Here is a 16,502-nt window from a genome sequence, read left to right on the forward strand (position 1 = left end):
TTGACTCAGAATCAAAAATCAATTTTTGAAAAAGCATTTTTAAAGGACTATGGGAAGAATACTCTAAAAAATGCGCCCCTCCCCCAATGACTAATTCACTAGAGAGATTTATTCACTAGAGAGATTTATTCAGGATTATGTACCAAAAGATAAGAATCCCCATGAAGTTAACTTTTATGCAGTCAGGAATAAAATCAGAGGCAGCAGCATGTACATGGAAAACACACATTTTTCAATTTATACTTCCTCATGGTTCTCTTGGAAATCTTCTGGAACTACTTGGACGACTGAAGAATTTTATCTTCTTAGAAACTCACACTGTTGGAGCTCAGGGTGTCTTTGGGCCAGTAACTTCATGGACTTATCAGTCACTGTTTCGATGAGGTCATCCACCTATGACAGATCCGAAGAAAGGAAGCTGTGTGTTGGAAGGCCTTGTCAAAACCAAAGGGATGGTTGTTTTCCCTGAGAGATGGGTTCAGGAATTGGTGGACATTTTGCAAGTCCCAAAGTATTATTCTAATTCAAGTCATAGCAAACAGAGCTTGAAAACATACATTTACCACCCAGTGATAAAGAATCTCATTTCTTCTCAAAAGACACCTACGTGCATGCCTTCATTTGAACTGAATCCACTTTATATTTATTAGGCATACAACATCATCCTGGGTGCCCTTAGCAATCCTGTATACACTCTCAAAACGCTCCCCACGAACATTATTTCTTAACGGTAATCATTAATTTTGTCCCACCCCCGTGCTGTCTAGCAAAACTACATTCAGTTAAACCTGGCTTTCCGGTGCTTCTGAAACACAAAAGTAAAAGCCTTCATCCATTACCTGCATTTGAAGCTTCCCTCCTGTCAAGTCTGACTTTTGGAGGATGCTTTCCATGCCATGTTTCTTTTTACTACGTGCTAGAAACTGTGGTCTCTTCTTTGAGGAGTATGGCACCTATTGTAAAAATGCAAAAACACATCAGATTAGGCCTTACCGACATGATTTCTGTGACAGTGTTTAAATAAGAATTCTCGCCCTTGGGATACTCTCTTATAAACAACATTTGCCACATGACTGAGTTGGTGACTGTATTCATCTTATTCTCCATGCCCCATGTATCTCTCCTTTGTGCCAGAGCTCTCTTTGAAGAGATCGATGGGATGCAGAGAAATGAGATTGTCTGGATCTGAAAGAATATACAGTGTCAGGAAAAAAGCAGGTCATTTGGAAACTGAAGAAGAAGAAATTGTGTCTGCAGCTGCCGAGCACAGTGAGAGTGGGGGGACCAGTGCCCCAGAAAGCTGATTATCGCCGCATCCACTTGTTAATTTGGTCTTTTTTTTTTTTTCCTTTTCTGTAGGTTTCCTTATTTTCCTGGCAGACATGGCTCCAAACATAAAAAGAAAGCTCTGGGTTCTTTTCACCACATGCCTGATACTTTTCCGATCATCCCTGGTGTGCTGGTTACAAGTACCTGTCCTAATAGTGTTGCTATTGGAAATCATTCCTAGTTCATGGCTCCTGGCTAATATGCCCTTTCTGGTCTTATTGGATGCATTCTTCCTTCTATTTCTGCTTAACAGCTAGCATTAGGACTACTGTGGGACCTACATAAAGTAGGATATGGGACAGCATCTGGGTCCTACCCTTTGCCTGCTGAGGGACTTTACAGATGAGCCTGCGGAACCACCTCTCTCCTTGGCAGCTTGCCCAGGCTCAAATGTCACTTGCAGAATCTTCCCCATTCCTTTTATAGTTGGATTCCTCTCTTTCTCCATCATAAAACTCAGTACTTCTCCTACTAAGCATCTACCACACTTAGGAATTACTAAGTTATTTCTGTGTTTGCTGGATACTACTAACAGAAAGTCCAATGCTTAGAAGGACCAGGCAGATTTTGTAAAACAGAACCAGTTGGGGCTGCTGTGAATTGGAGAGGACGTGCCTCAGGCAAAGGGGGCGGGCTCTGCAGCTTCTGTTGCCATGAGGAATTGTGGGAATGGTGGGCCCAGCGTTTCCATGTCATCCTCCGTTTTTTGAAAGCAAGCTGAAAATTCAGATTTTTATTTGAAATAAGTCTACTTTTAAAATGTGGGCATGTAATTCAAATATATTTTTGAGAACATTCTAAGAGCTAAACAAAACCCTTCTCTAGCTAGGTGACAACATTTGATTTCATATTTTTTGATGAAGAGAAACTCTTAATATAGCCAAATACATCCATCTTTTCCTTAATGGTCAGTGATGTTTGTGTTCTAAGAAGTCTTTATACTGAAGTCATGAAAATATTCTTCTTGTCCTTAAGTTTTCAGATCTTACCTTTTCCATATAGATCTGTAACCCAACAGGAATTAAGATTTATATATGGCATGACATAGGGATCGGATTTTATCTTTTTCCCCAGATGGACGTCCACTGTCCCAGCAGCACTAATCCAAAAGATGACCCTTACTTACCCTAGTACTCTGCACTCCCTTGGTTTAATGTCTGTCTCCTCTCCTAAACTATGGATTCCACAAAACAGGACCGTGCCCATTGGATCACCTGTGTAGCCCCAGACCTAGGAATTGCCCAGCACATAACAGGAATACGATAAATAAGAACTTAGCATGGAAGAGGCAAAATTCAAAACTAATATCGGGGCCTTCTGACAGTGATGCACGAGGCAGGGCTGTTTAATGGGACTCTGTGAAAATGGAAATAGTTTTTCCGTGCTGTCCAATACAACAGTTCAGCCACCTGTGGTTACTGAGCACTTGAAATGTAGCTAGTGCATTGAAAGAACTGAACTTTTCATTTAATTTTGATTAATGTAAATAGTTGCATGTAGCTATCAGCTACTCTATTGGATGGTACAATTGGTAGTTAGCACAGGAATTAAGAGTAAGGACTCTAGAGCCAAGTCTTTGTGGGTTTGAAGCCTGGCTCTGCCACTTTCCTGAACAAATTACTTAACGTCTCCCATCCCTAAAGTAAGGAGAGTGTTGCTATCTACGTTATAGGGGTGTTGTAAGAATTATCTGATACATTGATTTTCACTTGTTTTACAATTATAATTGAAGATCTTTTTCAATTACAGTTGACATTCAATATTATATTAGTTTCGGGTGTACGATTAGCTGATATTTAGAACAGGGCCTAAAACATAGTCAGCTTTAAGTAAGTGCTGGTTATATTTAAAATAATAATAATAGTTCAGGCTATTTAAAAAACAGTCTGAGCAATTTAGGCTCACATTTACATACCTACAGATTAGAACAAGCTTTGGACTGGAGTGTCCTCGATTGTCTAGGATGGTCTGTGCTGTCACACTGTCTATACATGTGGCTATTTAGATTTTAATTTCAACTAAAATCAAATCAAATTAAGCATTCAGTTCCTCAGTTGCACTGGCCACACTTTAAAGTCTGGAAAGCCACACGTGGGTAATGTCTACTATACAGGACAAATGTACACTCACATCCTTGAAGGAAGTTGGTTGGGCAGTGCTGGTTTCGTGAATTCCTCTCCACACAGCATGCATGATAGGCCAAATGCTAGTATGCTAACTTGGTATTTGAACAGTTAGAAAAAGTCAACAGAAAGCTCCAAACTCCACTGTTGCCCAGATTATAGTAGGAGCTGAACAGTTTGAACCCAGAAATGGTGGAATCTGATCAGGTAAGCCTGCTTTCTGTGCCCTGCCTTCTGGGAGAGGAGACACAACAGCATGTGTACAGGCCTCCTCGTGAGGGACGTGTGGTAGGAGAGCACTCGGCTTCTATAGCATCTCCCCACACTGAGGAGACCGAAGTCCAGAGGTGAGTTTGTTTCTGCATTTTACCTTCTGCAGTCCTGAGGGAAGCGAGGTCACAGATAAACGCTTGGTGGTTCTCCTGGCCCAGAGCAGGGTGTTCCCTTGAGTTATCTCCTCTGTCTCTGCTTCTACGACATCAACGTGTATAGTCACTTGGAGCGAGAGGAGGGGAGCAAAAAAGGAATGTAACTGTAATGATCACAGTTAGAAACATATTCTTCCTGTTAGAAAGGATTCTGAAAAGACAGTATCCCATGCTGCCTCCATAGCTTTTTTCTTTGGCATTACTTTTTTTTTTTTTTTAATGTATTTGCTTTTCTGTATCTTACACTTCCTCTTGCACACATTGGCTTTTCCTTGGGGTTGTGATCACAGTTGTTACCGACCAGTCTTGACAGGTGGTTACCTCTCTGTCCTGGAGACTTCAGTTGTGCCCGCTGTTGCTTTTCCCTTTAACTGCCGTGGAATTAGAAAAAGTAACCCTCTGATGTATAAGACAATCCCTTGAATATTTGCTTGAAACAAAGTTTAAATCTACTCTTCAGCAATGGGACTCAGGGCTCAGGCATTCACACAGCGTCTTCGTTTTTCCCATATCCCAGGAGCCATGTGAATTCTGGACCCTAATATTTTTCCTTCTATCAATTCAATTCTTAATACAATAAACATAGTACTTTCTAAAAAAAAAACAAAAAAAAACAAACCCTTCAAAACACTACCATAAATCCAAAACCAGTATCATAAATAGGCGTTAAAATTAATATGGTAAAAATAAAACCACATCATTGCCTGCAGAAGGCACTAAACTTAAGGTTACTTTGTATCTTTTTAAAAGGCAGGAAATGAGATTTTTTTCCCTGATGTAGTCAGAGGGATCAACAGTGGCGCTGGGAAAAAGGTGTCTGCAGTTTGCTCTGGGTTTCAGTGTTACCACACTGCTTGCAGCACTGCGTGCAGCACCTAAAATCATCTGGTCCTGCCTGAGGTGTTTTGATAAGAGCTTCTCTGGGAGCCCTGGCTCCTAATCTCAGTGAATGGGGACTCCACTTTCAAAGCAGGTGCCCAGCCTAGGGACTCTTCCTTCTCCCACACCCTCCTCTGTCCAGCTCTTCCCCAAATCTCATAACTTCTACCTATGGATACTTCTCCCTTTATCTCTCGTTCCCACTGCCATGACCAGCCCAAGCTAACATAATCCCTTGCCTGAATGAATGAAAGAGCCTGTTTATTGTTCCTCCTGCATCTGCTCCTGTCCTGCTCCAATCCAGTACTCTGCAGCCTGAGCTATCTTCTAAAAATGCAAATACAATTATATAAATCCCTAGCTTGCAAGCATTCAATGGTTTCTTATCACCCTTAGAAAAAGTTACAAATTCTTCACAGATTTTTCAACACTCTTGCCACTTTGATCCTGGCTGGATTACTTTCATTTTTTAATTATGCCTCGTAATCTCTTGATACTGAGATTTGAACCTGCTCTCCTCTCTTCCTGGAACACTGTTCTCCCCATTCTTTCCTTATTGACTCTAGACTCTTCAGATCTCAACTGAGTTGTCCCTTCCTCAGGGAGGCCTTTCTGGAGTTCCCTCCCCTAAAGTTAGCAGGCCTGGTGTGTTTCCATAGCATGGTATACTTCTACTTTGTATCGGATGTAATTGTATAATATTGGGATGTCCCTCTATGCTGGACCTCCATGGGGGCAGGGACCATCTCTGTTCTATCTGCTACTCTATCCCTCATAGAGTGGCTGACATATTTAAGTATTTAGCAAAAATTTGTTGAAAAGTGTTATGAGGGTCAGCAGGGAAGAGCAATTGTTTGGGCCACAGTTGAGACACGGTCATAATACTTGAGTTGGAGCCTGAAGGATGGGCATGCTTTCTGAAGAAATCTTAGTGTAGCGATTTATTATTTCGACTAAAATGAAAATAAGCCAATGCACACAGATGAGGAGGAATTTGGTCCTCTGTTTCCTGCTGGACTTTCCAACTCCAGCCCCGTCAATATAGGAGCATGTCCTCTTTGTTATTTTCAACAGAAATAGGTCAATCCATACCCGGTAACTGGTAGATGCTTGGGTGCTTGGATTACTGACTGCTTTTTCGAAAAGAGTTTGTATGAAATGGCAATTAGTCAGCTGGAAGCCGTCAGTTCTTTGTTTTCGTTTTTCTGGAAAAAGTACCCACCAGGTCTGCAGCCTTGCCCCCGTGTGAAATGTGAGCTTATGTGGGGATGCCCTACGTATACATAAGGGCTGTATATGTTTCTGGATGCTGTGCTGTAAACAACGTTAAAGTCTATGGAGGGTACTTAGGGCAGTGAAGCGATCCTGTATGACATTGTAACGGTGGATACATGACATGACATGATGGGGTTTTCAAACCCATAGAGCTGCAGGGCAGAGTGAATCCTCAGGTAAGCTATGGGCTTTAGTTAATAATATCAATATTGGCTCATCAATTGTGAGGGTGGGGTAAGGAGAGGGGATATATGGGAAGTAACTCTGTATTTTCTGCTCCATTTCTCCAATAGACCTAAACCTGTTCTAAAATATAAGGTCTATTTTAAAAAGCTACAGAGGAGAACGCAAATATTAGTGGTATTCATCATCACTCATAGGATTCCCCCAAAACAGCATTACTATATTGCAGCAAAAGACTTAACAGTTTCAAGTGATGATTCTTCCACAAAGTACATAGGAAGTAGATACAATAAAATAAAACATTGTAATTTACCAACCATAAATTGTATTCATAGAATTCTCACCACACCCTCCACTGTTGGGAGTAGCCACTTGAAAGGCTGCATCACTACGTTCTCCAGAAACAAAACAAAAAAAAATCCCACTTCACTTTGATTTTTCTAACATATATGTATATGTGCCTATATTTAAATTAAAAGGGGCTTTAAACTGATTAAACCACCGATCAGTTGGACTGGGGGGTACCTCAAAGGCAACCTAATTCAGAGTGTTTCAAAAATGTATGTATGTTCATACTAGTTACCTGAGGATCTTTCTAAAATGCAGATTGGGGCCCCAGAGTCTGCATTTCATAAAAGCTCCCAGGAGATGCCATCTTTGGGGAAACAAGAAAATCTACCCTAATTTCACTACTCCTATTGGCCTTGACACTTAACCATATACATTGCATTTGATTACCATTCTGGGAGAGCTTTCTTATTCTTTGTGTGGAAAATAACGGGTGATGGAAGCTCCTTGACAATTCTAGGAAGAAGGCTCTGTGTGTTAGAAAGGTGGGTTTCCGTCTGGTTAGTGCAGCCCTCTCCACTGTACATGCTGGCCGGCTTCCGTGCGTGTCTGACAACATCCTCCCCCAAACAGTCTTCACTTTCTTCATCAAATTTTTTTTCTGACTTTGCTGGCTTTCATGAAATTCCATGTCGCTGTCACTAGGTGATTCCTCTTTGGAGACCAATACATTTTGTTTTACTAAGTCGGTAGACACAGCTTTATGCCATCTAAACAAAATGAAAATAATTTGTATTAAGGAAATTGACAAGTTAAAAATGAATAATGGAAATAATTAAAATTCAAAGGCAAGTGTGAACAAATTATACAATTGCAAAAAAAGGAAATTGAAGACAAAGAAACAAATCACAAAAATAAAGCCAAAGCAACTACTGGTGTTCTGTAATGTTCTGTAAACTGGAGTATGTACATTCTGGCCATTATCTCATTTAATCCTTCTATCAGGCAGATTATATTATTATCTTCATTTTACTAATGAGTAAACTGAGACATAGAGAGGTTAAATAGTTGACCAAACATAGAATGCAGAGTTCAATCCCAGGCTGTGACTGTTAGAATATATTACCTTATACTGGCAAATTGGCAATCTTATTTCAATGATGGTTTGAGATACTTTTTGCTGTTTTTGGTGGTTCTAGGGCTATCGTGATGAGAAATGAGAGTCTCATTGGGTAGTCAATAAAGAAATAGTCGGGTGTCCGGTTAGCTCAGTTGGTTGGAGCGTGGTGCTGATAACACCAACGTTGCTGATTCTATCCCTACATGTGCCACTGTGAGCTGTACCCTCCTTTAAAAAAATTTAAAATTAATAAAAAGTATAAAAAAAAATAATTTTTTTTATAAAAAAGAAAAGTCTCCAAGGTCCCATAAATGCTGCATTTATATAAAGCATTTATTTAGAGAAAATAACTAAACACATAGTTCCAAAATTCCAAGTATTATCTTTATCATTTTGGTATATTTTAGTAATAAAACTAGAAAAACATACTGCAGCTTTATTTATAGTGGCCAAGACATGGAGTCAACCAAAGTGTCCTTTGATAGCTGATTAGATAAAGAAGTTGTGGTATATATACACAATGGAATACTATTCTGCCATAAGAAAAGATGAAATAGTGCCATTTGTGACAATACGGATAGATCTTGAGATTATAATGCTAAGCAAAATAAGACAGAAAAAGTAGAGAACCATATGATTTCACTGATACGTGGTATATAAAACTGAAAACAAGAAAAGAACAAGAAATACAAATGAAGAAACAAAACTCAGACACAGACAATAATTTAGTGGTTACCAAGGGGAGAGGGGAATGATAGATGAGGGTAAAGAGGATCAAATATATGGTGATGAAAGGAGAACTGACTCTGGGTGGTGAACACACAATGGGATTTATAGATGATGTAATACAGAATTGTACACCTGAAATCTATGTAACTTTACTAACAATTGTCACCCCAATAAACTTTAATTTAAAAAAAATAGATAAAATTTCTTAGTAGCTTTCTATGTGCTAAATACTCTGCTCTTCTCATGTATATAATTTAACCTTTGTACTGTCATCTCCAATTTATAAATGAGGAAATTAAAGCTTGGAAAGATTAAATAACTTATACCAGACAATCTGGTTCCAAGGTCTGTGCTGTTATCCTCTGTGCTAGAGGAAATGTTATCCATTTTGTGATATCATTGTTTACCTAATAATGTCCTTCAATTAATCATTTTTTTGTTAGTCTCATCCAAAGCAATAATATCCATAAAATCCCAGGGACTTAAAAAAATTAAACTTTTTATTTCAAGGTAATTGTAGTTTCCCATGCAGTAGTAAAAAATTATACAGAGAGATTCTCTGTGTACTTTTTACCCAGTTTCCCCCAGTGGTAACCTCTTACAAAACTATAATATGTTATCACAACCAGGATATTGACTAGGTGAAGAATATGTCAGTCACACCCATGATCCTTTGTGTTTTACAGCCACACCCACTTCTCACTCACCTCACATTTTCCTTAATCCCGGGGTACCACTCAGCTGTCCTCCATGTATATAATTTATGTCCTTTCAAGAATGTTATGTAAATAGAATCACACAGTATATAACCTTTTGGGGTTTACTTTTTTTACTCAGCATCATTTTCTGAAGATTCATCCACATTGTCGTGTAAATCAATAATTTGTTCCTTTTCATTGCTGAGTAATATTCCATGGTGTGGATGTACCACACTTTGTCTAACCATTCATTCATTGGAAGACACTTGGGTTGTTTCCAATTTGGGCCATTATATATAAAGCTGTTTTAAATATTTGTGAGCAGGTTTTTGTGTGACCATAAATCATCATTTCTTTGGGTGAAATCCCAGGTTTTATATTATGTTATATGTATAATACATGTAATGGATATTTCTAATATGGATGTAAATAGATTCATAACCATTAAAAATGTTCTTCATATACTACCTAATTAGAATATTTCAAATACCACCAGTAGCACGTATTTTCCTCCAGGAAAACACCATTCTGAACTAGACCTAAATCATTCGGCTTCTCTGTAACTATACATGGGAAGTAGTTCAGTAAGAGTCCAGGCACTGGAGTTAAATGGTTTTGGTTCAACCCAGCACCATATTTCCTAGCTGTGTGATGTTATTTTACCTCTAGCTTCAGTTTCCTTATTTGCAAATAGATATACCACTCTCAAAAATGTGCAAACAAAAGGAAATAACTTATGTGCTTGGAACCTAATAAATCATTCAATAAATGACAACTTTTATTATTATCTGGATCAGATCCTTGTGGGAAAAATGTAAAAGGCGAGGAGGCAGCACAAGACAGAGGTCAGAAGAAGGCAGACCTCCTGCACTAGTAGCCACCCCTTTGGGACGAAGAACAGAGTGCTGCCAGTTGAACACACACAGCTTTTAGGGGTGCCAATCACATTGTCATTATAGTTGTATATAGTTACTGTAATAACTTTCTAGCAGATGGCCGTAGAGTGTCCTGAGGAAGAAGTGTCATTTTCTAATACACTCAAAGGTCACTTAACAGGTTAGGATTAATCTCCCATAGACCCCTCTGAGAATCTTTTAATAAAATCGTTAATTTCTACTACCACAAATACACACACACACACACACACACACACAACAATGGAAATACAAGTTAGGAGGTTCAGGACCCCAAAGCCACCCATACAACGCCTCAGGTAAAAATCCGAGCTCTAAACAGTCTCTGAATCTCTAGGCTGTCTCCCACTCCCATTGCCCCCTCCCTATTCCCAATTATAACAATTAACAAAGGTTATTTGGCTTCAGGGCCTAGAAATAGAACTACTGCAATTTCTGTTATGAAAAGAACACTTCCTTTCTTAAGGTTTTAAATTTCTTGGTTGGTAGTGAATTTATTTGGTTGTATTGCTACACCCCTTAACCTCCCTTTCTTATTGAAAGTAGAAATCTCTGCAAAATTTCATTTTGTCCATGGAAGTTCCAAAGTTTGGGCTTTGATACTTCAGGCCTTGTAAAAACACCTCATTTCTACATGTGTGAGCTACTGCTAATGAATCTGGTAAGAAAGAAGCCAAAAGAAATTGGAAAACAAATCATCTCACAGACTTTCCAAATTAAAATACATTATGTTTGGAGTATTTCATGCCTGTGTTGATGGTTTTGCTATTAGCAAGAAATATCAAGTATGATACAGTTTTAAGGTTACATTAAAGAGCATGTACATAGGTACATGAAATACAATTAGTACCTATGTCAGCAACCCAAATTGCTGGGAAAGGAACAAAAAGCATTGATCATGGACTCAATTTGAAGAAGGGACTACTGAATTTCCAAAATAACAGTATCTACCTGGGATGTGTAATGTTTAAAATTTTGAGACTGAAATTAGTCTCAAAATGTCAGAGCTTGTTTTGGTGTCAGATGCCACATTAAAACGCAAATTCAGGTGGAAGGAAAAGGTTTTCCCCATTACAATGAAGACTTTTCTGACCACAAAACGAGGCTTGCATTGTGGCACTAAGCTTCCTGATCCAACGTATAAATGTAGTGCCTTCTCCCTCTGATCCATACAGAGCCTTCATTTCTTAGTGCAGTGTTTAAAAAGAGATGCTTACCTTTTCTAATATCACGATGAATGTTGTTTAATGCAAAAGTCTAAAGAATCTTACTCAATGGAAAAGAAAACGTGTCCCAGTCACCTACCTTTCAATCCCCTTCCTTTTGAATGAGCCATTTTTCCTTCGGGGTTGCTGAAATGTTTGGTACTCGCCAACTCTTCCATCAGCAACCTTAACCGACTCTGGTAGATATCGGTATAGTTGAGGGCGATCCATTGCTGTCAACTTCACCTGTAGTAGTTGTTTTGAATTTCTTTGGTTCTCGAGCTCACAAACTTCGAAACAAAAATATCCAGTGACTGAAGCACTTTTAACTTCTGGGCTGTTTGGAAGAAAGTCTGTAGGAAAATTTTGGAATCTCTTTTTTATTCCCTTCCAGGTGTTAGAGACATCATTTGTAGGACTGGCTCTGTTTCCCGCTTCACAGAGGTTGCCCATGACACATTTTGCGGGGCGGTGGGAAATTCCCTATCACTTTGTGGAAAACGTGTTGTAGATTCCTGGGCAAAGGCAGATGCAGGAAAGGTGACCTGATTATCTCACCATCGCCATTCAGGTTGGTAATAAAATAATCTCTCACCAATGGATTATCGCATTCAGCTGTGCATGCTGAATTCCAAAAAGGAAAGGACCAAGAGCAATGCCAATCAATGATCCCTGTTTTTGTTAAATCTCCCACAGAGAGCTGATGATATACTCTCTCTGTCCTGGGGACACACATGAAAAGGCCAGTTATTAGTTGGCCTTCTCAAAGTACACCCCAAGGGCTATTTTATTACGTCTTGGAATTTTATAGTGGTCTCTCAAAGCATGTGGCTGAAAAACTTGAGGACGTGGTCCACCCAACCCTTCCAACGTTTCCATATTTATTTTGTGAAGAGCAAATTTTGTCTGGGTTGAAACTTCCTACCACAAGGTGGCAGCAGACACTAGGATTTATTCCCCACACTCTCATTGGCGTTTTGACTTTTTCAGTCCCAAATAACTGGAAGCTAAGAAGGAAAAACTCGAGAAAATTGTTGGGAGATACAAGGATTACTCTGTTTTCAGTGTTTGTACTCATCAGTAACCTGGAGAATGTTTCTCAAACTTTCAGGTGGACACGAACTACCTGGGGTTCTTATTAAAATGAGGATTTCAGTAGGGTAGGTTTGGGGTGGAATCCAATAATTTGCATTTCTTACAAGCTCCCAGAAGATGCTGATGATGCTGGTTCACAGGCCACACTTTGAGATGCAAGGGACTTGTATGTTCCAGTACCGGGGAAAAGAGCTTTAAAATGGTCAAAAGTGAAATGTATAACATTGAAGGGTTAAGAGAGTGGGTTTGGGAATTACACCTGAGTTCTTATTCCGGCTCAGCTAAGTGGCCTTCATCAATTCACTTAACCTATCAGTGCTTGTTTTCTCAGCTGTAAAGTAGGGATACTAATAGCACTTCAGCCGGAGGAGAGTGGGTGCCGGTGGTCCTTTGAGTAGCATTGATATACGGCATACCTGATGAGCTTAGCCAGATGGGTGTATACTTCTACCTGCTCTGTTTTTTCCTCAGCCAGTGGAATCCCCCGAGTACAATGAATGATACGTAGGTGCTTAGATAAATGAATGAATGAATGAATGAATGAATGAGCATTTTCTTTAACCATGGCCCATTTATTTTCACTCGATTCTTGGAATAACTATCTAATTCTGTTGTATTTTGTCAAATATCTGGATGAATGAAGTTAATCTATATTGGGAAAAGAGAGCTGATTTTTATTTGTGTCTGTGTATATCTGGTGTATGTGTGTGTGTGCAACGTTTGCTGCTTTGGCTTCTGTGACAGGTGTGCGGGTTCTTCAAGGAGCCCTGAAGCATGATGGAGCTCGTGAAAACGGAATACAAGAGAAGAGCGGAGGCAAGAGCTAGGGTACCAACAGACACTGATTTAAGCCAAATCTGTTTTAAAGTTCCAGCTCTGCCCCTTACAAGCTATGGGTCCCTGGGCAGGTGTCGTGCGTGCGGGAGACCCTGCTAGCTCTGCCATTTGTCATGCGAGGCTGCCTGCAGGGTCTCTCGCTCCCGCTCCCCACACAAGAACGCAGGACATGGTGAGGCAGAAAAGGAACACCCACGGAGCCATAGGTAGGGGAGTCATACCACTATATTCTCGCTGGCGGCTGGATTGGAGACACAGGAAACAGGAGCCACACTGTTCGCAACCCTCACTGCACTGCTTGCTACCTCAGCCACCACCTTCTTGCTAGCCCTCATTTTTCTGCTAGCGTAGCCACGGCAGTTATATTAGTGGCCAATGGCTCACTGGTTACAGCTGACGGCCAACTAGCCACAGATGATGGCCATCCAATCACAGTTGATGGCCATTTACTACCTGAGCCAGCACCTTTCTATGTGAGGCCGAGAGCCTGGAAACTGCACTCCTGGCTCTGTCCCCACAGCAGGTAATAAAATCTCTCTGGACCTCCATTTTCTTATCTGTAAAGTAAGAATAGTAACTGCTCTCTCCCAGGGATGCTTTATTCATTTAGTTAGCTGACAACTATTTCAATGCCCAATGGCTGCCGGTGCTACTCTAGACAGCTGGGTGCTGGAGTGAACAACACACACAGTATCTCTGAACCAAGGTAGCTTAAAATGCCGTGGAAGAGACTGACAACAAATAAAAAACAAATAAATTAACATTAGCTAGTGGTGAGTGCTATGAAGAAAATAAAATGGGTGATAGGACAGTGAAGGTCAACTTTAGATGAGCAGCGAGGGCAGGCAGTTCTGCCTGATGAGTCACTGGGCCTGAGAGCTGAACGAGGAAAAACAAGTCAGTGAGTGAAGATTTGTCTGTCCCACGTAGATGAATCAGCAGATACCAAAGCCCTGTGGTGGAAGAAGTCTGATACTTGAGAAAATGTATAAGATAGCTCGGTGGATGCAGCAAAGAGTTGGATGGGTGTGGTGAGCTGGAGAGAAAGGCAGAGCAGACTTGCTGGATCCTACAGAGCAAATTAAAGATCTGGGTCTTGATCTTCAGAGCAATGGAGAGTTATTAGGGTTTTTAAAAGTCATTTAAAAATTTTCACTATAGTAAGATATGTATAATCTAAAATTTACCATTTTGACCATTTAAAATGTACAGCTCAGTGTCATTAAATATATTCACACTGTTGCACCACCATCATCCTCATTCATCTCCTGAACTTTTTTCGTGTTGCAAAACTGAAATCCTGTACCCATTAAACAATAACTCCCCATTCTTCTCCACCCCACCCCGACCCACACCTAGCCTCTGGAAAACATCATTTTGTATTTCTGTCTCTATGAATTTGATAAGGGTTTTTACAGAGCTAGTCAATACATATTTATTATTCTGTGCAATGGGGATTTAGCCTTGAACAAAACAACTACAATTCCCACTCAGGAATTACATTCTGATAGAGGAGACAGATACCAAACATGTTAACAAATAGAAAAAGCATTTCAGGCACTGATAAACAATGCTATGAGAAAACTAGAAAAACATGGTAGAAAGCAAGTGGAAGTGGTGCTTCTGCCAAAGTGAGTCAAGAAAGACCTCTTAAAGAGGTGACAATAGAGGCGAGACATTTCATGTTGAAAAGGAGGCAAACGATGGTAAGATCTTGGAGAAGGAGTATTCACAAGACAGAAAACTACCAGAGCAAAGGTTCTGAGGTGAGTGGGAAATAGGTCGTGTTAGACAGCAGAAATGCGGTGGGAATATAGGTGACCACATTGTGCTTGTGTTTTTAAAAGATTGCTGTGTGCAGCTTGGAAAATGCATTGGAGGGAAAAAGTATGACTGTTGAAAAGTCATTAGGTAGGCAATTAGTCCAGGCTACAAATGATGGTGGTTAGGAGTTGAGTGAGACAAAAGTGTGCACATTCGGGAAATATTTAAGAGGTGTAATACTGAAATGAACTGGGTATGAGGGATGTGAGTAGAGAGAGGGAGATACTAGACTGGTCTTGCAGTCTTTCAAGTGTGAGATTATAGTGGTTTAACTAAGCATAGGTAATGGAGCTAGAGAAAAAAACACCAATTCAAGAGTCCCCCGTTCTTCTTTTCTTTTCAACCGTCCTTTGTGGGATATGACTTGAAGTTGTACCCATGCAATCGTTCCCTGCACATTTGTCAATGTCCCTCTGAAAAGCCAAAAAGCCAGAGCAGGGCAAAGTCTGGTCAAAACATAATCTCCCTTGTTCTCAACATTATCCTTCTATTGAACATTTCTGAGATTGCATAAGCCTATTAAGGTAACCATAACAACAGTTGACTCCTATTGAGATAGCAATTGGTTGAAACCTCTAAGTCATAGATTGCAAACATGAATGCCTGTAGGAGCCAGGCAGGTAAATGTGAGAAGCTGTGGGATGTAATAGGAAGGGGTGGGGGTGACGGTAAACAGTAGAGTGTTGGACCAATCAAATCTTATTGCACTTCACATTTTTAAGAAGTCTTGTGCATTTGAAAATGTGGTCTGCAAGTTATATTTAGCCTGTGAATCACAAATGTTCTGACCCCAAAGATCTTTGTACATATATTCAGCATTTGGTCTTTCCCATCAGTACTCCCAAAGCCTATTCACCCCCTGCCCCAAGTTTTAACTTAAATATATTAACTTGCATTCTACTGGCTTTTGGCCAATTATTAAATTGATTTTGAGTCTTCACTCTATCTGGTTGCACGTTAACCTCTGCTAGCAACATGTACGCCTTCTGTAAACTTGGTAAACAGATTCTGGGTCTTATTCCAAGTCTGGGAGTGATAAACTCATGAAACAGGAAGGTACAATGTGCCTCGGTGACATGGAATCATTTACAAATGGAAGCCTTTTGAAAATGAACAAATCTAGAGAGCCGACCATTTCCTGAAGGGTCCCCATGTCCTCTGGCCACCCCAGATTTACCAGGATTTGGGAGGCCTTTGCATGTAGAAGGATATGAATTAGGGACTTTTCTTCTTGCTCATGCAAATCTCTTTCTTGGAGCTTTTGTCCTTTTGAGAGAAGAAGGTGTCACTTTACAGATCACTTAGCAAGAATTGTGTCATGAGGAAGTGTATGCAGGGCACCTAGAGACAGAATATTTCCCTGGAGAAAACCAAGAGGGTGCCACTCCCTAGAAGTCAGTGAAGGCAAGTGGTGAAGTAAAGTGTCTCTGAAGAGGCAAGAGGATTTCAAGAAAATGATGTCTTTTTCTCACTTGCTTTTTGTGTTGGTTGCTGCCCCAGGTTGGTATCTTTAACTTTGGACTCATATCATGTAGCTTTGAAATAATCACTTGGTTTGCTGTTACTTTCTTTAGT

The 16,502-nt window shown here is 40.1% G+C and overlaps 2 protein-coding genes across 2 annotated transcripts in view; one reads left to right on the forward strand and one right to left on the reverse strand.

Annotated features, from left to right (window-relative positions):
* Nucleotides 1-59: 59 nt before the first annotated feature.
* On the reverse strand, nucleotides 60-7,331 carry LOC308507669 (uncharacterized protein C3orf49; the record flags this gene model as incomplete). The annotated part of the gene is given in 8 exon segments (XM_081072927.1): nucleotides 60-275; nucleotides 279-305; nucleotides 307-393; nucleotides 840-953; nucleotides 3,823-3,947; nucleotides 6,956-6,996; nucleotides 6,998-7,046; nucleotides 7,049-7,331. Coding segments are annotated over 8 exon segments (807 nt in total), but the record flags the coding sequence as incomplete, so codon positions are not given.
* Nucleotides 7,332-16,310: 8,979 nt separating this feature from the next.
* The window catches only part of LOC308507234 (cadherin-related family member 3-like), an 87,897-nt gene continuing 87,705 nt past the window's right edge, over nucleotides 16,311-16,502 (forward strand). Inside the window, exon 1 of the mRNA XM_081071938.1 lies at nucleotides 16,311-16,427. Coding sequence (XP_080928064.1) covers nucleotides 16,382-16,427 — 46 coding nt within the window. The 5' untranslated portion in view covers nucleotides 16,311-16,381. The remainder of the gene's footprint in view (nucleotides 16,428-16,502) is intronic.

The sequence above is a fragment of the Rhinolophus hipposideros genome (genome assembly GCF_964194185.1).
Source record: "Rhinolophus hipposideros genome assembly, chromosome: 14".
In the NCBI taxonomy this organism is placed as follows: Eukaryota; Metazoa; Chordata; class Mammalia; order Chiroptera; family Rhinolophidae; genus Rhinolophus; species Rhinolophus hipposideros.